General features: G+C 47.4%; 1 protein-coding gene across 12 annotated transcripts in view; it reads right to left on the bottom strand.

The window, feature by feature from the left end:
• CSMD2 (CUB and Sushi multiple domains 2) overlaps window positions 1-27,238 on the bottom strand; it is a 333,924-nt gene that overhangs the window by 24,175 nt on the left and 282,511 nt on the right. For all 12 annotated transcript variants that reach the window (XM_035345331.1, XM_035345329.1, XM_035345327.1 and 9 more), the window contains 13 exons: window positions 24,212-24,292; window positions 23,154-23,267; window positions 21,173-21,361; window positions 20,480-20,626; window positions 19,331-19,519; window positions 13,989-14,174; window positions 13,494-13,688; window positions 11,872-12,045; window positions 11,330-11,503; window positions 7,850-8,023; window positions 6,827-7,015; window positions 3,766-3,939; window positions 1,169-1,351 (listed from right to left, as the gene is read on the bottom strand). In XM_035345331.1, coding sequence (XP_035201222.1) covers window positions 1,169-1,351; window positions 3,766-3,939; window positions 6,827-7,015; window positions 7,850-8,023; window positions 11,330-11,503; window positions 11,872-12,045; window positions 13,494-13,688; window positions 13,989-14,174; window positions 19,331-19,519; window positions 20,480-20,626; window positions 21,173-21,361; window positions 23,154-23,267; window positions 24,212-24,292 — 2,169 coding nt within the window. The remainder of the gene's footprint in view (window positions 1-1,168; window positions 1,352-3,765; window positions 3,940-6,826; window positions 7,016-7,849; window positions 8,024-11,329; window positions 11,504-11,871; window positions 12,046-13,493; window positions 13,689-13,988; window positions 14,175-19,330; window positions 19,520-20,479; window positions 20,627-21,172; window positions 21,362-23,153; window positions 23,268-24,211; window positions 24,293-27,238) is intronic.

The following is a 27,238-nucleotide window of genomic DNA, read 5'->3' as shown; positions in this document are numbered from 1 at the left end:
TCCTTCCAAGCACCTGCCTGGGCACCCAGCCCTCATTTTCACTTGCTCAAAATTAATCTCTCCCCTCCGTCTCCTATAGCTACCTGTTCCATAAACTTGAATATAACACTCAAAAGTGCAGTCACAAGAACACCTCGTAGCACTTGCAACTTGCCGTGCATACAAATGACAGACATAGCTCACTGCTCATCACTGTAAATTACTTTCCTATATTGGCCAGTCAGCACTTAACATTAAATGACTACATTATAGGCCTAACGTTATTATTATTCATAAAGTATGAAAAAATCTGCCAGGGATCCTCTTCTTTTGGTGCCTCTGGAACCTGATGGGTTATTTATCCTGAGATTAATGAACAGAGCCTTTCTACTGAAAAAAAAAAAAAAGTATAAAAAAAAAAACAAGACCTGAGTGTATTAATAACATGATTCAATGTCTTTTCAATCAAGAGCTCCATCAATTTGGAATAAATTTCCAATTCATTTGCAAACTGTCTCTGAGCTTTTGGCTTTCAAATCAGCTGGAGAAAAGCACTTGCCCAGGTCTCCTTGCATTTGGTATCCTGCCTCATTTTGGCTTTTGTTCTTTCCCCAATTGATTTTTAAACACTTTTATAAAACAGTAGCAGTAAGCAGCACAGCTCAGAGAATCTGGCTGGGGGTTTATTACATTGGATTATGGGGTCTCACTTGATTCCTTCAAATAGGAAAATAAGGGGTTTGGTTTTTTTTAAATACAAAAATATGCTTACTGGATTATAATTTGCATTTTGCATTTCTGCTTAATGTAAATGACTCTTGCGTGTGCCAGTGCCAGCTTTAACAGCGGTTTGAGTCTATTCACATTACTCATTCTGAAGCATTTCTTTGATAAAGCAACAATTAATCAGTAGCACCAAACCTGCAGATCTGCAGCCAAAACGGACCACCTAGTTGGGCGTGGGATGCAGAACAAGAAATTCAGCCTGTGATTCTTGCAGTGAGCAACACTCTCAGGAGGATGCCAAAGTGAGGACCAGTGCCCAAGGGCTCTAACTGCCTGTACCTCAGTCCTGATGTTGGCAAGAACCTGAATGGCCTCGTAACCAAACTGAGGGGCTGGGCTGGCCGGGATGCCGACCCTGAGGCAGTATTGGTGTGGCACAGGAGGTGTGGGGTTGCAGAAATACCTTCACATTCGGGCTGTGTGCCGCTCCAGGAGCCGTTGGCTTGGCAGGTCCTCTCGGATGAACCCCGGAGCGTGTACCCAGGCTCGCAGCTGAAGCGGACCATGCTGTCTACATCAAACTCATCTCCCAGCCCAATGCCATGAGACGGGATCCCGGGGTCACCGCACACGCCCTGGCTGCCTCCTGTTAAGAAGAGAGCACAAGACCTTCAGGGTAAGTGAGCCTTGGGGCTTGGCCCTTCTCCCCCCTGCATAGCACACTGTTAGAGGACAAGCACAGAGATTTGGATCATGTGGCTGACAATTTAACTCTCTGACTGGCTTCTAGCAGAGAGGGCAAGTTCCACAAATGTCCCCCGACTTTGGGAGCGCATTGTTTTTAAGCTGGTTGCAAAATACAGCCCTAACTCCTGAATCTCAAGATGGAGTCCTCACCAGCTGCACCTGCTTTCCGTGGCAGCTGCTCCAGCAGACAGCAGCCTGGTTGCCAGCATCAGTCATGTGGATGGTTTCCCTCCAAGCAGAAATTACAACATGCTCCAAGCCACCTCAGCAAGCCCTACTGTATTTGCAGAACAAGAAGCTGTTGGGTTTGGAGCACAGAGGCGATAGGGATCCAGCTGAGAACCATCCGCTTGTACAAGTTGTGAACACTTTGTGCTGCTGGCTCTAAGTTAGGGGGACAGGAGGAAGGGAGCAGCTGTAGCAGATGCCTCGTGGGGGTTTGCTGAAGCAGGCTGGAGAAATGCCCACCTCTTTACTGCCTGATGCAGGCTCACACCATGTATGCCTGTTCTTGGCTTTCTCTGCTAATGATCTGTGTAAACGCATCCACCCCCAAGCCAGGAAAGACTACTCCACTCCTGCAGCTAGCAATGAAGCTCTCAGTTCCCAAGCCTTCTGTGCTTTGCTGCAGGTACAACCTTTACAGTGTTACGTGCAATGTAAAATATAATGAACATATTCATCACCTGGGAAAAACAGTTGCTTTTAAAAAGAAGGGGGAAAGCGCTGCAGGCTCAGCAGTTTCTTTCATACCAACTTATATCAAAATCTTTTGTTTCGCTGTGCAGGAGTTGCCATCAGACAGTAGGGATCTTTGGCGCACAACAGAGACAATCTGAGCTCCCAGCCTCCACCCTGGGTTGGGAAAGGGGCCTTGAAAAACCTCCCCTGAGCAAAAGGCAGAGAAGACATGAGTCTCTGCCCTTCCTGCTCCAGCTTCCAGCAAGGACTTGCACTGGGGAGGCACTGGGGAATAAGGCTCTGGGCTAGAGATTGTGTTCTTGTTACAGTTAAAATAGAGGAACACAACTAAAGGCTTCGTTCTTCACTGCTTTGGTAATTTTACCCCCTGAGTTTGGGGTAAAAGAGGACTCCTTCCCCAGGCTGTTGGGTGGAGATCCCGGTTCTGAGGCACTGGGTGTTCACTGGGCCCCAGCTCAGAGAGGACCCGTCAGGTACAGTCAGCACTAGTCTAAAGCTGCCTCCACAAAGTTGTTCAGAAAAATCACACAACAGGCGTCAGGAGGAACTAGTCAGAGTAATGCTGAACGTCCCAAAAATCCACCCAAAAAGATGACTGGAGTGACAGTGAAAACCACACGGGGAAAAGGGACGAATTAGAGCAGAAAACCCTTCCAAGCAGCTACATATCAGGAACTCTGCTCTGCAGATACAGCTTCTGAGTATGAGGATGACTCTGCCTCATTGCTTTTTCCCTTCCAAAGCAGAGGTTAAATTTGGTCAAGAGCAGCTGCTAAATCTAAGTGGTACAATTAAAAATTAACACTTGTCCCAACTGCTTTGCTCCAGCTAAGTTCTTATTTTGTCTGTATCTGTGCTCTTCAAGGACTGAGTGACAGGATGGCACAGAGAGGGTTTGTACAGCATCCTGCCAATTATTCAGCTTCTTCCCTTCCAGTGGAGGCCATCAGATGAGATCCCAATGCCCTGATTTCAGGAAGGCTTGGCAAGGGTCTCTCTTTGTATCCCACACAACTTTGACCTATCTCATCAGGGACATTTTTACTTATCAGGATGTTTTCAATGCAAGACCCTTTCTCACTGGCATGGGAGCAAGGAGGGAATTCTGAGGCCAAACTGCTCCCAGCTGAAGTACTGAGACCTGGGACAGCTACGGTGCTATAACAGCAGATGTTGGGCCTTGGAAAGGTGCCACATGTGCTCTTTTACTGGAACGCATGCGCAAAAGGGTCAGATGCTGGAGTTAGGATGCACGGACCCGATTTTTCATAAGACACGTTCACCCTGTACAGACTCTGCATGGAGAAAACTGTAACCAGCAGGCTGCAGCACACCTCCTGCCACAAACATTTGCTGCAGTGATTTATTCCTCCTGTTGCAAGCTTAGTGGTTTGCTCTCTGCCAGTGCTTATCATCCAAGTTGCAGGAGACTGGATAGCTGAGACAGTGATTTTCAGTATTCCACGATCCAAAATCTCTGTAGCACACACACATTTCTCCGGCTCAGCAAAGCCTGTCAGGCTGCCCCCTTGAAGGACAAGGAGCAACAGTGCTCTTCATGCTGCGAGGGACAGGACTGTGCCATCTCCTCCTGTCCCGAGTGCAGCTCACCTGAGCAGTGCGGCAGGGAGCCGCTCCAGCGCCCGTCGAGCTGGCACATGCGAGTGGAGTTGCCGATCAGAGTCCGCTTCCCGAGGCAGCTGTACCGGACCACGGAGCCGACGGTGTACTTGTCACCTGAGATCTGGGCATGCGGCGGGGAGCCCGGGTGCCCACAAGAGACCACTGCAAGAGACAGATGGGACAGCTTCAGCCACGGGGGAACTGCCTGTGGGACATGTTCAGAGGCAGACAGAGCAGGTACACAGCAAGGCCCCGTGTATTCGAGGTTGCTACCTGGGATCTTGGCAGCTCAAAACCCAAACATCTGCCCCAGAGCAGCCTGAGCCCACCAAATAGCTGTGCCCAGCCCCAGTGATGGGCTCATGGCAGAGCGCAGGTATGGCACAGCAGACCTCGTACTGCATCCTTGTGGGGGACACATGCTGCTCCTGCAAGAACTGCCAAGGGTTTGGGCATAAATATCTACTCCTGACACTGACGGGCATTTTGCAGGTTCCTTGGGGACCCATCCCTTCTTAAACACGAGTATCTCCATGCACACCCTCATCCCCATCCACAGCCGGCAGTGCCACGTGCTGTCGACACAGAGCTGTAATCGATTACTTGATGCTATGTCACATCTGAGGAAATTATCTTGGCAGATAAGGAGCACTGCTCGCTCAGCCATTACTAGTAAAAAAAAAAAAAAAAAAAAAAGACACCCCAAAAAACAACCCCCACTGCTAATAATAATTAATAGGTTTACTTTAGCTTGGCAATCAAAGTGGAGACAGTGAAGGTGTTGACAAATGTATCAACAGATCTAGGGACTACTAGACAGGTTTGGGTGAGGATCCTCAGTGTAAAGACCATGCATCGTTTGGTTTCTGAAGGAAAGCATCCGTAACGGATATGTTCTCTCCCTCCGCTAGAGTCTAAAAATACAAATACTGGCATTAGGTAGAAAACATGATGTATGTTTCAATAAAAAGGAGAGCACGCTTATGTTTGGGCATGTGGGCGTTGAAATATATTGGTGCAGAGCTGTGACTAAAACCAAGGACGCTTTGCAAAGAAATGGGTTTGATAGCTAATACTTAAACTCACACTGTAACTAACAATTTAATAACAGATACTCCAGCAGACTCAGCTAAGCTTAAAACCTGTGGCAGTACTGAGGTTTTTAAAGGATTTATGTACACAGCAGGAAGACTGTTTCTTCTGATGCATTAGGCTCTGCTCCCATGTACTTTCCTTACCGGACTTGCTCTCCCACCCCTTGAAGGAGATCAGCTCTGTTTTACTTCCTCTTCAAAAGCAGGCATGAGACAAAATTCTCAGCCCAAGCCTGTCAAGCTTCTTGGCTTATGTTTTAGAAAGTCCCTTGCAATTCTAGATACCCAGCTATAAACACCTTTAAGGGGTATGGGTTTCAGCACTGAGCACATCCTAAGGTTGACACGGAAAGAAAACGAAGGCATGCAAGAATCTCTTACATTATTATTCTTATTTGTTTTAAACTATTAAGCCCATGAATCAGAGAATCATTTGTGAACCTCACTGGAATTTCCAAAGTTTCGAGAATGCCCACAAATCCTCCAAGTCAATGGATTTTCATCATTTGAAGAAAGAAGATCCCTTTTACTGAGCTGAACAGCTGTGGACTGGAGAAGCCCAAAATACCAGGCTCCCAGCTTTTAGAGGAAACTACTGCCTTGGAGTCCCTGCAGCTGTGTTAACACGTGGTTATCACTTGTCAATTCCCACAGCCCATGCAGTGCGCTGTAAATGCAAGAAGGTGGCATGCTGCTAACAAAAGCAAAGAAAAATGTACCGAAAACTACTTTTTATGACTAAGTGTCAAAGGATAATACAAGAAAAGAAAAAAAAAAAAAGAAAAAAGAAACAGTTGTGGCTTTGGAACAGCTCAGCTGATTTTTGTACTTAAGGAGATCCTTTTTCTGACCGCTTTACTGATTCGTTATGCCAGGTGACAGGAGATCCCAATTGCTTTAGTGTCCAAGAAGGAAATACTAGCACAAAACCCACAAAACCCAGGCCTCAGTCCTGGTGGCTTTTTTTTTTTTTTTTTTTTTTTTTTGGACTATGTGCAATACTAACCACACTAAACACTTTCTCTTCCTCCTGGAGTATTTTATGTCCAGGAGACTCCTGAGATGCTGTGTAATGACTCGGACCTGTGGGTGTCATCTCTGCACTGCTCTTTGGGCCAAGCCCCTGGCTCCTAATGCCAAGGGCATGACAGAGCCTCCTGCACGGGGCCAGCATGATGTGCTGAGGGCAACACCACTGACATCTTTCATAAAATGCCTGAAGAGCTCCTGAATTAGGTATTACTACTACAGCACACGACCAGCAAGAGCATTTTGTGTCTTTCTACATAAGGTCTTCTATACTATTGGAAATATCCCTTAAACCAAATCATTGCTCTGAACCTCCCAATTCCCTCTGCAAACCGCAATGTCAGAAAGGGCAAGGATACTCTAAGGGAGAAAAAATATAGAACGAGTCAAGAAGCAAATCCTCTTTACCACCTGCTTTGCAGCAGCATAAAGGCTGCGTGTATTTCACCACCACGCCATCATTTCCCTCCTCCAAAGCCACGGGGATGAGTGGGTGTATGGAAGCTCAGCCATGCCTGGCTGCTGCTAAATATGCTCTGTCCTTGGTCAGGCTAATTGATGCTGCTTCCTGTGAAAGCCTGTGGTGCAGAAGCAAGGCTTCTCTTCTCTACCTGCACTATTTCTGCTGGAGCCCCACGGAACCAGTAAAACTCAGAGGAAGCTGCCTTCCCCTGCAGAGGGAAACAATCCTTGTCTAATATGGTTTCTCTCCTCTGATCACTTATTTTCCTTCTGTGGGCAGGATCCAGAGCCCAGAGAAACATATGGAAAGGTTCCCATGGATCACAAAGGGCTCTGGATCCAGACTTTTGACATAACCATTCAGCTTAAGCAACAGGAGAACTACTCAGGAGAAAAACCTGTGGTGGGTTTGTGGAGTAGGACCCAACACCCTGACAAAATGGGTATTATTCCGGAGAACTTACAAAGACACTGTGGGAGGGCACGGTCCCAAGTGCCATCCCCCTGACAGGTCAGTACATGGGTACCCAATAAGTAATATCCATGGCTGCACTGATATGAGACAGTTGTTCCAAAGCTGAATCTGTGAGGACCACTTGGCTGCACTTGACGGATGCTGTTTTCCAGGTGCCCGGGGTCAGTACAGTTTATAACTGCAAACAAACAACAAAAAAATACAAAACAAAGGGTGTAACAAAGAACAAAGGATTCTTCAGAAATGAGCAGGAAAAGGGGAAGAAACTGCAAATCACGTATTCATCACATATTCCATAGTTTTTTTTTTTTTTTTTTTTTTTTTTTTTTTAAGATTCTTTGGGGGCAGAAATAGAAAAAGTCTTTATTAAAAGTAAAAAGAGAGGAGAGGCCATCCTACAGGCTCCTGCCCTGCCACATGAAGCTCAGCAGCAGAGCATTCCTCTCTGGTCCCAAATCAGGGCTTGCATCAGCCAACTGGGAAGGGCTGATTTCTTGACCAACACAGCAAGAGTATCGAGAGAGGTACTTCATTAATGGAATACAGATGAAGGGAGTGCAGGGAGGGAAGGGAATTTGGTAAGTGAACACGAGTGCTAATACCAGTGGAAGTAGGGCAGCCTGTAAGGAAAGGGGCTCTGCAGCAAAGACCAAAGTATTTGCTTTGAGTAAACTGGTCTAGGGTTACCAGAAGGATCTCTACTAAGGGTCTGGCTTGATGTTTTCTTTTGTATTCCCCACTTACAGCAAATAATTCAATGTCTTGGAGGATGCAGAGGCTGGGCAGGGCCCATTAAGAGCTTTATGTGAAGCCCAAGAGAAAATCAGGTTTGTTACATTTAAACCAGCCCTCGGAATTCAAGCATCACTTGCACATTCCTGAGGAACGAGGATGTTTTACAGATGAATTTATGCTAGTGTCAGGCTGGATTTCAGGAACCCAGAGTAATAACGAGGGAGGTGCACAGAGGATGAAGCCCGAGCAGCCTAGGGGGTGGCAGCAGTTGACTTACCTCGGCAGGCAGGCAGGCTGCTGCTCCACTGCCCGTTGGCCAGGCACTGGGACTGTGATGCCCCTTCCAGATGGTACCCAGTGTTGCACACAAACTTGGCCACATCGTTCAGGTTGAACTGACTCCCTTGGGTCAAGCCATTGGCAGGGTTGCCAGGGTGGCCGCAGGTGATGGCTACAATCAGAAATTGGAGATGTTACTTCTCTGCCTGGAAGAACGTGGATTATCCAGTGGGGGAAAAAAAATAAAAAAGAAACAAGAAGGGCAACCATGGAAAAAACCCACATCTACTCCGAAACCCACACTGACTTCAAAGATCTGTGCCCTGCTCTGCTGAAATACTGAATCAAGCTGAGGATATGGTACCTTTGTTCATTTTACTGGCATAAGAAATTCTCTGAACCCCTCTCTAAGCAGCTGAGTGCTAGCATTTCACTGACTTATACTGTAAATCCCTAGAGCTCCTCTTCAAAAATCCTGGCTACTGCTATTAATCTATTGCCTTACATTACCCTGGGCATTGCACACGCAGCCATGAAACCTGATGTTTTCCTCCCCCTCCCTGGTGTAAGTCAGATGTATGCTCACTGCAGTATAAAGTTACACCTGGAGGGATAGTAAAAAGAGAGAAAAAAATGAGAAAAATCAGGTTTCTAACATGTGGCCTAAAAAGCTTATATCTTCCTTCTCAAGTCTGAACAACTTCAGGGGGAAACCTTTGTAACTAAATCCCTATAATGAGGATTTCTGTGTAGTTCTTTTTCCTGTGGCTGATGTCAGCTCAGGCCAGCAAAGAGGTGCAGAGCTGAAGGGCCCTGCTCAGAGTCACTCCAAGTCCCCAGGGCAGCTGCAGGTAGGGAAGGTGCAGGGACTGGAGCAGCAGGAGCTGAGCAGCATTGAGCACTGGCAATGCTGACATTTAAAGCACTTTTGCCTGGGCCACCCTGCTGGCTCCTTGTCAGAAGCGGGTGTGGATGGGAGGACACAATCCTTGCTTCGAGTGAAGCCTGGAGACCTTCGCTTTGAGCACAGCAAAAGAAATGTCAGGATGCTCCATAAAAAGCTTTCTGGCTGCTTAAGGAATGCAACATCTTCTGACAGATGAAGACAAACCAATATTGATTACTGTCATGCTGAAACAGGTAATGGTCCATCAGTAAAAGTCCAGCAGTTTAGCTGTACGGCTGCCAAAACTGGAAGCCAGAGGGGAAGATGAAATTCCCACAAAAGATCCATAACACATTTGACTGCCTGGGCTGGACTATACCACAGGGACAGGAATTTATTCCTTATGCAAGCTGGTGACAGGTACAGGTTTAAAAAAATATGAAGCAAGACAGCATTTTGGTACTACAGGAAGCAGATGTCAGGTTCTCCGAGGTACTTCTGAATACAATTATGCAGGTTTTGAAATAGATGATGGAATCTTTCCCAGAAAAAAAAGACTCCCTCCAGTTGGCATGGATCAAAAAGACCAGTTCACATAGAGCAAGCAACTGTAGCAGGCTTAAAGAGAAAATATCAGGATGGTAGGAAATTATAATGCGGTAACACATAGTACCCTGAGCTTATTCAGAAGCAATAAAGCCACAATCCATCTAATTTCAGAGCTCAAGAGTGGTCTGCTTTAATGACATTAAATTTATGTTATCCATAAGGCCTAATGTAGTGTAATAACTTCAAGGCCAGCTTCTTCACAAGACACCTTTATAGGTTTCTGCACAAAAGCTTGGTAGGCTTGTAGGTGCCAGAATCAGAAGCCAGCACAAAGCAGTGCTGAGCAAAGGCACTGCATACGAACGAGCCGAGTAGTGGAAAGATGGCTCAGTAGTCAGAAGACAGATACAGATGGGCTTTGTTCTAAAGGGTTTGGTCCTTCCTGAAAGGAACAAGATGATCCAAGAAAATGGATGTTTAGAAAATCCTGCATTTCCATGAATCTGCCTGACAGCAGGAAGACCTCTATCAATATGATTTCCTGGTCCAAGGTTACTGTGTATGTACTTGGCAGGTAAAAGTGAATTAAAACGTTTTCAGCAGAGCATCCTCAGACACTGGAGTAATTCACACCTGCCTACAGAACCGGGGACAGCCTTCCCAATAATTCTTTCCCTAAAAGCCTTATGCAGAATCCTAGACATGAACACTTCCAATTTTAGGAGCCCCTGCTAACCTTTACAGCTTGAGTCTGTTTCTTATTTTTAGGCAGGAATCTGCATATTCATTGATTTGCGGGTCATTCCTTACTTCGTATCTTGCTGTTACTATTGTGCCTCTGCACGTAAAACCCTAACCCAGACATGAGAGGTTGGACATAAACACCTGGAGAATCATGATATGAAATGCAGGGAATGCACTGTCCACTGATAAGATGCTTAAACTTATTAACACCTTAGTTAGAGCTCTAGAGACTTACTTAATTAGCTTATTTACTGGAAAGATAAATGAGCAGGTTGTGCAAGGTGACTCATGAATGTGGATCAGACGAAGAGAGAGAGGCTGGCTTTCCTCTGGCACAGAGCATGGGTCTCAAAGAAGGGGATAACAGCGGTGTGCTTGCTGGGGACGATGTCTGCCTTTCACCTCCCCACACTCTGATAAACTCTCCTCAGAAACTACACCTTCAACTGAGCTCACCCATTAGAAATTCAGCACACAAAACACAACAAAAAAGGTAGAATTCACAGAGCAGAGGCAAGAAGCAAAACAGCCAAAAACGCAGAGTTGCCGTTCCTGCCATGCCTCAGCTCTCTCCTACACAAACCCCAGGGATGCTTGTGCACTATGCACTCACTCTGGGCCCGCAACCTTGTGCAGCCCAGGTGTGAAATGCTGCAAGAGAAGCAGAAAAATGAGCACAGGAACCTGAAAACCCATGAGTTGCTCTTCCACAAAACAAGGGTGGTTGCCTACAGGAATCCACTCCAGATTTGTTCCCAGCACAATTGGAACCCGTTTCATCTTTGGACTATCCTGAGAAATAACAGGCTCACTTCCAAGCAAAAGCACTTTTGGAAACCTGACTGCATTTCTCCAGCTTCCCCAGTGCCATTTTTGTAACTGCCTTTTGAGTATATATTACCAGTGCCAGAGATTGCTGCTCAGTTATAGAGAGACCTGGTATGGACCCAGAGCTGCCAGCAACATGCGAGGCTGAACGGGAAGGGCCAGCTTTGCACAGAGGGGAGGGAGTGAACTCAGCTGATGCTGCCAACCTGACAGCACTCATTTAAATGAGGAATATTTCAGAGGAAGGAGCTACGAATAAAGCTGAACTCTCCTCCCATCCACCCTTCTGCAGCAACAGTCTGGGGGACAAGCATTTCTTAGCTGAGTGAAAACCTGGACTGGCTGGTCCCCCTACTCCATTTTTTCATTGCTTACATTACTTTTTCTTTCTGTAAACTAAACAACAGCCTTTGCGTGTGCTCTTGTCCTCTGCCCATAACCAGGGCTAAAGAAATCTGACCACATACTTACGCACACAGACAGGAGTCTTCCCAGACCAGTGGTGGTCCTGCTGGCAGATGCGCACAGACATCCCGATCAGGCGGAAGCCGGGGTTGCACTGATAAACCACGCTGCCGCGGTAGTTGTAATTCTCCCCATTGATCTGCCCGTTGACGATGGGACTGGGAACACCGCAGTGCCCAGCTGCAGGAGGGAGACAAGGAGAATCACTGAGAGCTCATGCCTGCCCCTCCTGAAGTCATCACACACCGACCTGACTGTCTGGCTGGATCTGAATTTGAGTCTCTGCAGTAATAAATAAAAGCAGAGCAGCAGCAAAAACAACATATCATTTTTAAAGCTCTCCTCTCCAATCTCAAAACATCTCACATCTACTGAGCAGTACAGAATCCAAGTCTGCTTCCTTTTTCTATTTACTGAACACCCTAATGTTTCAGGAGCACTGAGTCCTCACTTGGCTTCCTTCTTTAATCAGCATCCAAAATCCCCGTTCCCTCCTGAAACGCCATCAGGACTCTTTCACCACCACATCACAGATGCTCCACACATACCCAGACATTTCACTTCGGCTCCACTCCAAAGTCCGTTGGCCATGCACTCCCGCACGCGGGACCCTACCAGGGTGTAGCCAGTATTGCAGGAGAAGATGGCTGTGGCACCGTAGCTGGTCAGCGTGCCGATCTTGTTGCCGTTAGGAGGAGTTGGCAGATCTCCACAAGAGATAACTGAAAGAGATCCCGAATTACAGTAAGAGAGAACGGACAGGGAGATAGTTGGTTTTGTTGTTGTCTTTTTTTTTTTTTTTTTTTTTTATAGAAGTGCAGCCACTTATCACCACCAGTCATTATTAAAGCCAAAATGAGTAGGAAAGATTATTAAATAGTGCAGAACATTATTAAACATGCAGAACAACAATTCAGTCACGTAACATGAGCTGACAAATATAAGCACTCCTAAAAATTATGCTTCAGGACATGAGTGAAGTCATAAAGATAAGACTGGCTAGGAAGAAATTAGAGAAGCTTTTCACACAGGAAGTTTTTAATACAGGGATATTTCTATTATTAACCCATTGCCAGACATAGCTGTCAAGCAACGACTTTCAGAAAACCCACAAAATGGCACAAAATTCATGGGTGCTTTCAAACTAGAATGTGACACTCAGAGGCCTCTGTGCTTTTTCTGGCACAGTGACTTCCAGGACAGGGTTGAAGTCTACAGATCAAACCCTCAGGAGACACCCAGCGGAAAGCCCAGGGATCCAACTCCCGCAGGTACAGCTGGAGCTTGGCCAGGAGCCATTGCACATGCAGCTCCAGCCACAAAGTTCAGCTCTTTATTTTATCTACCTAAAAGATCTGCAAACCCTCTGGGAGCTTTCACACTCAGCAAGAAAACAGACTCACGCTGGGTTCTTCTGACCTTAGTGCATTGCCAAGTTCCTGTCATTTGAATTTATGTGGCAATAACGCTGAAGAAATAAAATGGGGTCAGGCTCACGCTCCTGGATCTGGCTGAAGAGCTAGCAGGGGTAAAACTACATCTGTCACTGAAGCTGGCAGTTGCATCTCTAGAAACAAAGAGAGCCAGGAGGGAAGGGAAAGCTGCCATTCTGAAGGAGAATTTTTTCTGCCTCTGTCTGCACTCTTGAGAAAAAAAACTCCACCTTTGACAAAAGAAAAGATCCAAGTCATGTCAGAACGACTGAGAGCCGCTTGTTTGCCAAGGGTGCTTTTGATTTACAGGTGACACTGTTAGCCTCGTAAACTTGGCATTTGCATCACATTGGAAGAGGTTAGGTCTTAAATCAGAATTTTTTATTTTCTTTCTTAAAAGCAAACTTCAGAGCATCTGGCACCAGTGACAGTGAAGCTGCTGGGACCTGACAGCAACAGATGAGCTAATGTGCTCGAGTTCTTGTGGAAGCGTTTAGATTAATTCAAGAATCAGATCAATAGATGACCTCTCCCTTCCTCCAAACTCTCTTCCACCAGAGCAGTTCTGCACCCATGCGCTCAGACACTGCCATGAGCAGCCAGGGTTGTGGCATGCTTGCATGCACACAGCAGAGCTTGCACACCTGCTGAATGGCAAACAGAAAGCATGTTCCCTGCGCAACATCCCGCACGGCTGGCCTGCCCCTAGCACGGCTCCTGAGCTTCACTGCTCTTACTTTTACAGGTCGGCATCGGTTCGCCTATGCTCCACTTCCCGTTGGCTTGGCACCTGATGACCCGCTGGCCTGTGTAGTAGTAGCCCGGGTCACAGATGAGCATGAGCTGGGCGTTGTAGTGGTACTGGATCTCGTAGGTCAGCCGCCACCGACCGTGCTCAACTGCGATGCTGTTGATATCGGGACAGGTGACAGCTAAAAGCAGACAAATGTGGTGAGTCGGGGGAGAGAAAGGAGACAAAGCATTAATAAATGTTTAACTCTAGGGTACTTTGGGGCATTTCAGTGAGTGTGTTGGCTTTTTAACAAGGGGGCCAGTTCTAGCATCTCCATTTTACAGGTGGGAAAACAAGGCACCACGAGAGGGGGCACCAGACACAAGTTGCACAGGATTAGAAATCTGATGTCCTAAATACTGTACCTAGGAGGCAGAAGATATTACTGAAGGGGCTTCCCAAATTCCCCGTGGCATGGCCCCGGGGTGCCACCACTCACCCACGCACTGTGGGGGCTGGTTGCCGTTACTCCACTGCCCTGCCTGCAGGCACTCGGTGCTGGGCTCCTCCCCAGGCTGCAGCTGAAAGCCCTGGTTGCAGTGGTACATAGCTTTCGTACCCACTGTGTACTCCTTGCCAAAGACGATGCCGTTCTTTGGTGCTCTGGGAACGCCACAGGAAAGAGCTGGGAAGGAGGAAGGGAAAAAACAGCTGAGAAATCAGTCAGCTTCCAATATGATCATGGATTTGTGATAAGTGAGCTGAAACCCCAGCTACAAAGCTCGCCTATTTGCAAAAGCTCCAGCACCCCATTGAACCCCAGGAGCTGCAATGAATGCCCGCTTTCAGAGGATCAGATTTTCACCTCCTTTGCATCACTGCAGTAACAGCAAAGCCAACACTGTATACCGATATCTGCTGGAAGAGACGCTGGCTCATATTTTCTCTATCATCGGTAACACAAAGTGCATCAACACAGTATTCAGAAGTTTTCACACAGAGATAAAGGATTAGATAGCAATAATGTTTTGTATTTACATCCCACAGAAGTGACAACCTGAATCCCTTTTCCAACAGCACTTCTGGATTACAGAAGGCAGCAAATTCTTTAATTATGTAGTGCCAGAAGGAGGGCTAAATTTAGCACTATGACTGAGAAGGTAAGGGGGAAATTCAGGGGGAAAACTCAAACAGGCACAATGCCAAACGGCTGCTCAAGACAGCAGCTCTTCAGAGAAGCTCTGCACCACGCCTCCTGAGATCCTCACCCTGTGGCCAAACAGGGCAGAAAGGGGCCAGCCAGGTCACAGAAATGCAGGCAACAACCAGATACAGGCAGACCAGGATCACGTTCATTTATGCTGCAAGAGTTTCATGAGACATCGCAATCCCTGCTGCCCTCTTCCCTACTGCTAGGAAAACCAGCACTGGGAGTCTGTCACTTGAACCTGTGCTGCTTTTATCAGCATTTGGAAGAGCTGGGAAGCCAAATCCAGATTTGCCTCCAAAAACAACACGCAGGTTCCCATCCCTCTCTTTGAGGCTTGGCTGTGGGGCATGCCCATCTTGCTTGGGATGGAGACCACAGCCAATCTATCTGGACAGGCACAGAATGGCAAAGGCTGGGATGTGTAAAGCTGCCCCTGCAAGACAATCCCCCTGTGGGGCTGCCAACAGCCTCTGCAGGGCACACAGATGAGTAGAGCCTGCTAGCAACCACTATTTTAGAGTCCAACAGATAACCCAAACAATTATCTGCATTTTTAAAATGCTCAAAAGGGAAACCATTCCAACCTGAGCTGCTCTCACCCAGCTAATACATGAACTAGAAGCTGAGCCTATGTCTCCTGAGCCACATGCTGATGCTTGAACACACATTCACCTTCCTGTTATTCCCTCTGCACACAAAAAAAGTGTTAGAAAATCAGCAATATTAGGAAAGGCATGTTCTGGTAACATGGATCCCCATCGAACATTGAAAGGAGAGACCAAAATTGAGTACATCATCAGCACAACCACCGGAGCTTTCCACTACTCATGGTCCAAGACACTTTTATCCCATTACTACTATATGAGTGGGCCAGAGCCCCAGCCTGGAGCACAATTACGCAGCACCTTGCAGATGCTGGTGTTGCTAATAGGTGTGAGTAATTCAGCAGGCTGGTATTAGCACGATCAGGCATATCCCTGGTTGAAATGATAATCACATGTATGTCACTTCATCGAGCTAAGGAGCTTGGCGAATCTCTCTACAAGGCTGGGTGTCTAGACAAGCAGCCACGCTGAATACCAATTTCGTTCTAAGGCAAAAGGAGACCTGGAAAGTCCTACCCTTTCACTTCCATCCTGCAGTTCTCTTACTATTACTCTTTGATGTTGCTTCCAGCCACAGAGGCTGGTTAGAGAGCTGGCCCCTTCCCTTGCCACTGCCCCCAGCAAAGCCTAATCTACTCAACTCTCTTCTGCTCCTGGAAGCTGGAGAGAGAGGTCACGATGAGGAAGCTTCCACTGGCATCAAGAGTTTGGTTCAGAGGTCAGCAGAGAGCATGTGAAGTCAGCAAGACCCCGGTAATGACAGCAAGAAACATCTCACTTCTTTTCATCTGACCCCGAGGACAGGCCCAGACTTCTCAGGCGGGACAGACAGAGTAAGGGGGCACAAGGCCTGAATCGTTTTCACCTCCAGCCTGACACCTCACCAAAATCAATCACCTCTGTTTGCTGCCAGGAGGCTGAGACACCGACTGATATGGAGGGACACCGGGAGCAAAGAGAGCCTGGGCCCAGCCTTGCTCCAGGCCAGTGAAGCTGAGCTGCCACTTGCCTTCGTTTCTCTTCACGATGCAGGGATTGCTACCCCAGGCTAGTCCTACCTCCTGCCTCTGAAGTGGTCTGCTTGATTAGTTAGAGCTTTTCCGTTGCATAAGCCTTGCCCTGATACAAAAGATAGTTAGCAATAATACAGAGCTCGTGGGCCAGAGGCAGTTGACTCAAAAGTTCATTAGGCCACCAGAAATAACAACAAAGAAGTAACCTTCTCCTCCTCCTGCAGATGGTCAGGCTACAATGTGAAGATGTATCGGTCAGGAAGAGCTCATTAGGCTGCAAACTGCTGCACCGAGCGGGCTGCGTGCTGCACCTGATGGCAGGATCCTGCCTTTCCTTGCAATTGGGCATCCCTGAGCAGAGTGCAGGATGAGTAACTTCCTATTTACAGTCCAGCTTGATTTTTGGGGTGGCAATAACCTTGCTCCATTTTTGAAGCTCCAATTGTGGACAATGCAATCCACTGAAAACAAAGATTAAAGAGTAGCTGTTCCTGGGGAAAAGCAAAAACAACGTTTGGCCAGGAGAGACCCACTGAGTGTGTGGGGAGAGAGGAGCGCTTGTGGGGGTTCAGGGATATGAAAGCTCAGTCTCCAGGAAGAAAATGTGCTAGGAAAAGGGATGGAGGCTATGAAAGCAAATCTGCAGCTGGGATTCCAAAAACAAAGCAGCTTAAAAATAGGCAGCAGAGACAGAAAAGGCATATTAGATCATCTTGTGTTCTCCCCCATTGTGCCAACACAAGATTGTTCCCTGCAGAATATTCTCTGCTGCTTCCATAAATGTCAGCTAGGACAGAGCACGTAGTAAAGATTATTCAGAGGGGATCGGGAAGGGGAAGAGGATTATGTGCTGGCAGAGGGGAGCTATGGGAAATGTCATTTGTTAACTAGGCCATGTGTTTACGGGGACCCCAGTTCTTCTCCTCCTGACGCAGCTGACTGTGTGAGCAATTTATGCTGTGTTGTGGATCAAGTTCCCAAATCTCTGCCATGTGGTCCTAGCCACCAGGAAGGAGTACAGCCCAAAACAAAAGGTTGCCAGTTGGCTTCGAGAACCGTGTGAAAGAAAGAGATGTGCTGAATTTTATGCAGCTGACCTGGGCAAGGAGAGCCGAGCCAGCCAGGCTATCAACTGCTCGAGGCCAGGGGGGGGAGCTGCTCTGCCGTGAATTCTCCTACGGCTCGGGCTCGTTGCTGCTCCTCGCCTCCTGTGTCCATCTCCAGGCACTTGGTGACCATGAGCCAGTATTGAGATCTCTGACGTGAACATGGGCAGAGCAAGGAGGTGGCGTTCCCCGAGGGGTTATGGAAAGGAACCCATGGAGTTGGGCCTGGGGCGAGCAATCCCACAGGTGCCACCAGTTCCAGGCCAGGCACGGGGGGCAATGGAGAGGCCTGCCCTGACTCCTTCCCTGCTGGCCGAAGTACTGGTGCTCAGGGACTCGTTTCTGCTTTAAATTCCTGCTCTCGGGTGCTATCTCAGCCATGTACAACCCTCCCTACACATCCTCTCTCTCTGCCCTGTCCCTGCTTCTGTGCTTGAAATCCACTCCCCACACACCACAGCACCCCGTGGGAGTCAACACAGGTCATGGAACTGAACCCAAGGCTCAGGTGGCATCCCCAGCACAACGTGGCAGTGAACACTTAGCAGCGTTGGTACCGATTTTTGATTAACGTGATTTGCCTTAAGAAAAGACCCTGTGCATCAGAGAGATTCCTGTCGCTGGACGAGGGCTTCGCGAGGCGCAGTTGCCATGACAGCCCCTGGCGCGTGCCGGGCCTGCTGCGCGGTTCATCTGCTGGTGTCAGCAGCCCCAGCCTGCCTCGCTGCTAAGGTTAAATCATTATCTGAGCTCGTGCCCATTTTCCCAGCCCCCCGCTTGCCAATGGCATCGCACTTTGGGTGACAGGGGCTTGCTTTACTGTTTTCCGCTCGCCTTTAAATAAATACAACCTTGAGAGGGCTCCGAATGGATTTAAGCACCCACATCACAGAGCAAGCCTTCAGAGGCAGGACTGCACGCAGCCCATGCATCACCAAGAAGCACTAAGTGATTCAGGAGAATAGAGGGGAATTTTCAAGGCTCTGTGGTACTCCCCACACTAAATAATCCTGCTTTTCCTTAAGGTTTGGACCAGGTGACAAAGCAGACAGCACAACGAGATTTTGCCTCTGCTGTCTCTGTTCTCTGGCCAGTTTCCAGGGAAGCCAATGTAATATTAATCCCCAGTGTTCAGTTCCCTTGGAACATGGATGAATGTTCAAAGACACTGAAAGGCTTCATCTGAATAAAGATGGGCATTTTATCAACACAAAGAAGCAGGGATGATTGGTGGATTGAGGAAAAGGTGCAATCAGAAAGTGCACATAGAGAGACAAAATGGTGTGAAAGTAACCCCCTGGTGCACGCTGCCCTGCTTCCTCTGCTCTCCTATACCTGCAAGGAGCCATGTGCTAAGTGTGACAGGTCATAATGATTACGGTTGATTAGGAGGTGATGTGGAAAGAACAACTACATGCCTAAATCTTCTACAAAGCCGACAGAAACTGGGCACCATCTGAATCCCAAGAAATCTCATCTCACAAAGAACTAAAAGTCGATTTCCAGACATAATAAAGGAAATTCCAGTCACTAAATCCCAGTGGAACCCACACCCCTGCCAGCTTTTCCAGATACTTCTAGACAACAGCTTCTCTTGACCTTAGCAGAGGATGTGGCTTTCCTGAAAATTCAAATGCTTCTAAAATGGTAGCCTTTGCACAGATGGACTTTCTCTCACCTGCCCCAGGCTAGAGAATGACCCTCTGCTCCTCAGCAGTTAACTCCCTCCACTCCTTACTCATCTGTTCCCAAGGACTTGGATATAAGAGGACCACCCCTCACTGCCTACCTGCAGCTCAAAGCCTGATCTCAAAGGGAATTAGGGAATTACAATAGTTTTTCATTTTTACTGCATTCTGCTCAGTCCTCCCCAGTACCCTTGTAAGGATGCTGCTGTTGGCTCTCACCTTGGCACAGAGGGATTGCTTCGTTCCAGTGGAAGTAGCCTTGGGGGTGCTGGGAGCAGGTGGTGGTGCTGTGGCCAACAAGACGATAGCCCGTGTCACATCCGAAGCGAACTGTGCTGCCGGGGTGCAGACCCGTCTGGCTGAGAATCAGCCCGTGGGCTGGCGGCTGCGGGAGGCTGCAGTACGGAGCTGGAGAGGAGGGCAGAGGAAAAATAACTAAATCACTGGATGGACCCTATCAAGACAAATCCCCTTCCTGTTCTCAGGGTTTACACAATGCTTACCATGACCTAAGGCTGCGCAAGAAACAGAACTTGTGATAAATAAATACAAAGTCAAAGTGGAAACAAGTGTAGAGCTACTATCCAAGCTTCACTCAGCTCTAGAAATAAAGAGTAATTTCTGATAATTAAATATTACTTAATTCATTTACTGAGCAAAGTCATTACTTATTTATGACATGCTGGCAAATTCTCAACCCAGTTTTATAACTTTCATTAATTAAGGCTTGCTAAGTTCCAAAAAATAGTAATTCATTTTAAGGAATTCTCAGCAAGCATTCCGTATCTGGCAGTGGTTTTGTGCTGAATGAGCAACCAGGACTCCCTAGTCCTGTTCCTCCGAGAGCAGTGGCAGAATGCCTGGCTGGGGCATGGTGTGTTTTAAACAGTTTGCTGCAAATGCTGTAACACAGTGACATGTCAGTCGTGTCTCTGGCACCAGGAAGCTCCTAACACAAGTTTTTATGTTTTGTGATGGTAACCTTCAAACATCTCAAAATGGCCTCATCATGCCAGAGACACAACAGTTCAGTAACACAGGAATGTTCACTGTGAATTGCATGGGATGGTTTCATGCATCCAGGGCCAAGTTGTCTATGGTTATATATTCTGGTTCTGAATCGTAACACTGATGGAGGAAGCACAGCCAGAGCTGTGAGTTTTTGCTGCAACTAAACCTGCTTTCCCAAGCTTCACCAGTCCCTGCCGAGGCCTCAGATCAAGGCCAGCATTTTGTGCCCTCCCAGACTTTGGCACCTTCTGCCACCACAGATGGCCTCTGCCCCTCTGCAACAATTTCGTGGAGATCCTTAGCTGAGGAGATGACCACGTTTTTGGCAGAGGCATGTAGTCTCTGCTGGGTACTTACCGAAGTACCGGATTTTGAAGCCTTTTCTGTTGTAGGCATGATCAGAGGACCAACGGAGATAGACTTTGTTCCCACTGCTGGTAACAGTCAGAGGAGCAGAGTAGTTCCCACTCAGTGACAAGAGCAGTGGGCTCTGGCCAGAGGGACCTGTAAGGAAAGAGGAAGGGATTGAACAGAAGTCAGGGCTGACATACAGAAATTGTCACTCACACCCTCATGTGCCAGGGTTTGTTTCTGCAAGAAGAAACAGGTGCCTTTTGGAATCGGAGTGTGAGAGCTTCCACTTTACCATGAGTCCAGGAATGACAGCTCATGCTCAGTGCTTGTTTTGTGAACATGAGCTCCAAAGAATACACCTGGCTCCCAGAAAAGCAACAGCAAACAAAAACCCATTGACTGCAGTAAGACCAGGCTTCTGCTCCAGGTACTATGCCTTTGGCTCCAGTAAACGCAGGAGCTTCAGCAGAGAAAAAATACTTTACAGACATCTGAAAATCAAATAATTGGTATTTTCTTATTCAGAGAATCTATGAGACTTAGGAGGAGCTTTCTTTAAGTCCAGTGGAAGATTACAGGTGGTGTTGGGAAACTCTCCTCACAGTGCCCTGGGAACAGAGATTAACAACTAACACCTCTGCTGTGTCTTTCCTTTCCCCTCTGCTACCAAGCAAGTCAAACTAGCAAATCTCTTACCATCAAAGATTTCAAACTCGTCGTATTGCTTCTCACTGAGGAAATACTCGATGGTGAGGGAGATGTTATATCCGGGCTCTACCTTGACCACCCAAGAACAGGTCTGAAAGTGGGGGTAACTTCCCAGGAAGCTCTGGCTGAGGATCACGCCGGTGGAGTCTGTCATAACCTCATTCATCGGGCAAGGCACTGAAGGGAGCATGAAGGAGAGACCACAGAAAAATCTTTCTTTCTTGTGAAGTAAGGAAGGAAACACAAGTTACTATGGCCCAGAAGGTCTATCTTCATAAGCCAGGTCAAGATAGAGCACAGCTGCCACCCACATACTTTGACTGGACACCAAGATCCTTGTGGTTCACAGAGTCTCCAGATGCTGAAACAGGCTCTGACTGAAGCATGCCCTATTTCTGCAAATTTGATCAATTACCACATTCAAAGGAAGGAGCAAAAAGCAGCTACCCAAACAAAAACCTTCAACCGTCTTTGCATCATTTCATGTCTTTCAAAGTAGATGGCACTGCAACCAAACACCTATCCTCAAGTTACAAAACGCTCCCTTGGCAGCTCCTGGAAATTTTATTACCTGGGGTAGAGCAAGGTGTGGGACTAGAGGCTTATCCCAGGTCACCCATAGAGTTGTCAGCTGGGACATAACAACTCCAACTCCTTTCTCTAAGCACTAGAGCCCATTCAGTGGAATTCTGGAAATATTCAATCCAGCTGAAAACCCAAAATAAAAAGGCCAGCAACAAAACCCAAGGAGAGGAGGCTAACACACAAAGTGGGCAGAAAGCATAAAAAGAAAGGGATCTTTATTTATCCATAATTGTCTCTAAAACTCAGTGCAAACGCTGTACTTGTATTAACAGAAAATAGTCAGAACTATCCAGAAAGAACAGAGTATTCTTTCCAAATCCTTAATCCCATCAGTGATTTGTTGACCTCTGTAAATTGGTGGCCAGATGTAATTTAAGCAGTCCCTTTACCCCCAGGCTAACAACCATCAGTAAATAATTGAATGACCTCCGTTTCTCTCCTTCAGTTCATGCTATTTCACAGAGAATAAAGCTACAGAAAAATATCCTATTATATGGTAAAAATGTTCAGATAGGAGGGAATGAAGTAGATGAAATAATCACGGTTGGAGCGAACAAAAGTACCAGCAGGAATCCAAAGGATAAATAAGGTAACATGGCAGCACAGAAACATCTCTGGGAGCCCTCCTGAGCAGCAGCAAGGTGTACAATGCAGTGTGTGCTCGGGGCATTCATTTTTCTCCCATGTAATACATTCTGCGGCACTAATAGAGAAGCTGTTCCTCGCGGGATCACCTCGCTGGAGGAGCGCACTTAGCTGCAGCCTGCTCTTCCCTGCTTTGGCTGTTCGTGTATCTCTGGCAAGCTGTCAGCGCAGAATCCTCCTCCCCCTCCCACGGTAAGGACGTTCGGGTGGCTGTTTAATGACTTCGCAAAGGCAGCCAGACGTGCAGGGTGTCACCCTCAGCAAGATTTCACTCAGTCTCCCTTCAGCAAGTACGAGCTTAAAGCACCTCCTGACTTCATGCCTTGGGGCGTAATTCGGGAGCACCCAACAAGAGGCAGAGCCCTCCCATATGTGGAGAGCCTGCAAATCCCCCATGAGCTGTCAGAGAGAGGAAGTCTCCCTGTTATTTATCATGGAGCTGTTGCAGTAAGCCACCCAGTGAATTTCTCATTGCTATTTGCTCGTAGCTGAGCATAGACAAGGTACAGGGTCCAGTGCTGCAGGGCAGGTAGGGAGAGGAGCCTTTCCCTGCACAGGGGTGCCTCACTCCCCTCCCCACCAGGCCCTGCTATGTGGTTTTGTAATAGTGGGACCCTGGAGGTCTGAGGACGTGGTATGTGTGAGGAAACCTCCCCCGGCTGCCATCCATTGCTGCCTCTTTTGCAGCAGTCTGTGGGGGAGAAAGCTTTGGGTGCCCCGCTGGGACCCCAGGCTTTACCTTCACAGGTGGGTGGGGGTCCTTCAAACTGAAGATGGGTGCCTAGCTTGCAGGTCAGGATTTCATTTCCTATCAACGTAAAGCCAGGCAGACATCTGTACCTCACGATGTCACCTGCAGACAGAAACAGAAAACATCTTGACTGAGCAGAAGGATCAATTCATTAAGGCTGAACCGGGCCCCGAGCAGAGGGCAGCGTGGTGAGCAGGGACCTCTTGACCCAGCCTCTGCCATCAAGGCCACCTCAAGGCGGCGTGGCTCAGTCTCTATATTCCACTTTGGACTTCTGGATGTTTTTGGAGAAATTCACAGACGTGCAGGTCAGGCCATCCCACCCACGCCCCTGCCTGCTTGGGAGCCACCGGTTCCTCATGCCATGCTGCCCCCAGCCCCGCAGCTGTGCTTGCTATGCGCCGGCACACACTGGGCAGAAACAGAAGGCAGGGAAAGGCACGCTGCGGCCTCGTTTGTGATAAACCTCTGTCACATTGCTGAGAATGTTTTGATTTGTGCTAGCTATTCGGGTGAAGACTTTACTCAGAGCAGATAGTGAGAAAAGCTGCTTTTAAAAAATCACAGCTACTTCACTGCTTGCAGACGTAACATGGATGTAACCGTGAAAAGCAGCAAAAACACAAAAGACAGTCGATATGGGTAAAAGGTTCTCAGAAAAAGAGTAGTGGCCTCTGAACTTCTACACAAGGCATTGCTTGAAACACCTGAAATGCATGAAGGCCAAAAACTATTATTGTGGCAAAGATCTCTGAGCATTTCCAAGCAAGCTCTGGGCTTTCACAGAAGACAAACCACTTCTGCTCTGACCAAGAGGAAAGGTCCAGGGACAACAAGGTCAATTCGACTCTGTGTGGTGTGAGCTGCTGAGCCGGCTAATGCACACCTCGCCACGCCACACAATTACATGGGTGAACAGGTCGCCTGGAGCCCCAGATTTGGGGTGCCGTCCCCTGGACAAGACGTGTCTGGGTGTCTTCCCCCAGGTGTTCCCAGTGGCTGGGGAGGGGCAGGGAAGGAGAGCTAAGGGGACCACGAGAGGCTACCTATGTTAAATTCTTCATTCTCGGTGATGACTTCTGCATTGGGAACGATGGTCGGAGGCTGACATCTGAAGAGCTGGTAGGCTGAAAGACAGCAAAGGCAGAGCAGTAAATATTAAGCTGGGGATGACTGTCTCAGTGCCAAGCACACCAGACATCAGAGCAAATCCTCTCTCAACAAGCAGAAGGCATTGGCAAAAATGCAACAAGCCCTTTCCCCCTCCGAACCCTACAGAGACGGCTCCAGTTGTTTGTGCCCCAGCCCAGCTTTCTCTAGTTTTTTTTTTTTTTTTTTTTTTTTTTTTTTTTTTTTTTTTTTTTTTTTATCTAATAGGAAACAGACTTTCATCATTCTGGGGATATACAGTGCCCAGACACTGATAGTCTCTTTCTTTCAATGAGCGCTGAATGACGAGTGACGGGTGCTGCCATGAAGCAATGGCACTGTCTTTTGGGATACTAAGAGAAAAGATCTTTGTGACCCTCAGCGGAATTAGGTCAATCACAGAAGAGTGCAGGACTGCTCCAGCATCAAGTAAATTGCAATAATTATTCAGAGAATTTCATCTTCACCGCCTGTCCTTGAACATAGAATGAAATACTCAATAATTTATTTTTAACCTGGAATTATTCATTAATTTCTTCTGCAAATAATTCCAGGAGTGCAAATGTTTTCAGCTGCAAATTCTGAATGTAGCTCGAAGTTCACAAAGTGACCTGGGCAAGGTTCGTGTCAGTGCCTCGCATAAAGCAAAGCAGCTCAGACACTGCACTCTCACCCAGTTAGGTGTTTCTTCAGGAGTGCCATGGGGCTAAATGGGAACAAGGATTCTAGTCAAGGAGCAGAAAATATCCTATGACTCATGCACCTGCCCAAATACATTGCAAATCCCAAATTTTCCATCAAAAATTAAAGATGAGCAAGCACTGAGCAAAACAAATGTACTGCTTACGAGTATATGGGTGCATAAGGCTTGAGAACTGTGCTGCTTATGAAAATAAACACACGAGAGCTGTGAGCATGGTTAAATTGAAAAAAATGGTACGGGGATCTAAATGAATATTAATGAAAGACATTTTCTGCTATTTGCTCAGCACTTCTCTGAATCTTTGCTCCCCCCGCACCTGACCCTGGACAAGCATAACTTCCTCTGAAATTTATATCAGCCCTTTAATTTCAGAAACTGGAGCTCAAGCTGCCACTGAATATTAATTCTTACTAACTCCACTATGTTGAACTCTTCACACAACAGCAAAGCTGGCAGCAACCTTAATGAGGCTTATGATAATGCTTAAACACACATGTAAAGAAGTAGACTCCCATCCTCTCACCCCAATTTCCCTACCCCCTAGGGTGGGGAAGAAGAGTATTTCCCCAAAAGCTGCATGGAAAAATGTGACATTTGGAGGGCGTGGGAAAGGGCTGGGGGAGACACAGCTGTTTTTGGGTTACTGCAAGGGATGGGGGCACGCAGGCTGCATCCCAAGTGTGCGAAGGGGAGGAAAAAACACGCTGCTACAGTGAGCTCAACTCTAGCAGGGGGAGCAAAGGGAAGTGCCAGCTCTGTTGTCATCAGCATCTCTGTGGTGCAAAAATTAGTTCTCTGAATATTAACCTTACTTAAAAAAATAAAAAGGGTGGGGTGGGGGAGGCCCAGATGGGGCAATAGGCCAAAATTTTCAATACTGCCTGAAGAGCAGGAGATAGGGTGGGGGGGGGAGAACCCTTCTGTTCCACGGCAAACGATCCCAGGAGGGGACGCACTGGTTGGCAATCTTTTAAACAGATGTTTGACAGCGGGGGAAAGGGGAACCAGTAATAAAAATTTAAATTAAATGCTATTTAAAAAGTGCTTGACAGCATCTATTGAAACAGAAAGATAACCCAGCACTTACAGCATTAATCTCCTCTCCTTAACGGGCCGTATTTCAATAAAGAGGTGTGATTAAGGTGGCTTCAGCATATGGGTGATACAGCACCAGTGAAGCTCCTTAAAACAGAACCTCCATTTGTTCTGACTGGGACAAAACAAGAGCCCTGTCCCTGAAACCACTCTGGGACCCCCTGAGTTACTGGGCCCTTCCCATCGCAGTCACACATCACTTCGAGCTGGCACCTGAACTAACCCGTTTAATAATGGGTGCAACAGCATCATTTTTCAAGGGATGCTACTGAATCTTCAGGCTCTCTGAATCGTTCCTTTGTTTCCCTTCCTCCACCCTAAGGAAGCATTTCTTTGCAGGCATTTAAAAGGGCAGCAGTTCTGTGACAGGGTGATGCTGATCTCCACCACATGGGGAATGACAATTTAAAGATGAAAGAGGATGTCTATGGCCTAGATCTGCCAATATGCAGATGGAGAAATGAAAATATACACTGCTATGGACCCCGAGGAAATACCATTTCCTGCAGTTACCCCCCAGAGAGCAAAGCCAACGATGTAACTGACCACACTGCCCGATCCGTGTGAGTATTTCTCCCAGCTCTCTGGGGTACAAGGCACCGCACGCAGGACGAGAGCCGAGAGGAGAATCTCACTGCAACAACCACCATCAGTTAAATCTGTGGGGTTAGGCTTTCTACTGAAGTCCCGTGCATAAAGGGACCAATAAGCCAGTAAGTGATGCTTTAGTAAAAGGCCAAGCAGTTGTTGGCGTGCCCATCTGGTTAACGGGCTGGAAATGAGTGCTGGCCATGCTGATTCCTACCAGCACAAACTCCAGACCTCCCCTGCCTGGCGTGCCCACGAATGGCTTCAGACCCCAAATCAACCAGCAGCTAAAAAAGCCCCACTATGAAGGGCTATCATGATTAGAGAAAAGTGACATATGCTGATGGGCTCTAACCACAGCAATGACAGGATCTAATTCATATTACAGAAGGAAGCATTTGCTGAACTGCAGCAGTGTTTACGTACTGCTCATTCCTGAGCCAAACTGCCTAACCCATATTTTTTTGCATAACTGTTATATACGCACTATTGTCTTGTAATATAAATCTTACAGTGTTTTGCAGCAGCAGACCAATTC

The sequence above is a fragment of the Oxyura jamaicensis genome, chromosome 23, assembly GCF_011077185.1.
Source record: "Oxyura jamaicensis isolate SHBP4307 breed ruddy duck chromosome 23, BPBGC_Ojam_1.0, whole genome shotgun sequence".
Classification (NCBI taxonomy): domain Eukaryota; kingdom Metazoa; phylum Chordata; class Aves; order Anseriformes; family Anatidae; genus Oxyura; species Oxyura jamaicensis.
Note: the sequence above shows the minus strand (reverse complement) of the source record. Positions and strands in the feature narration are given on the sequence as shown.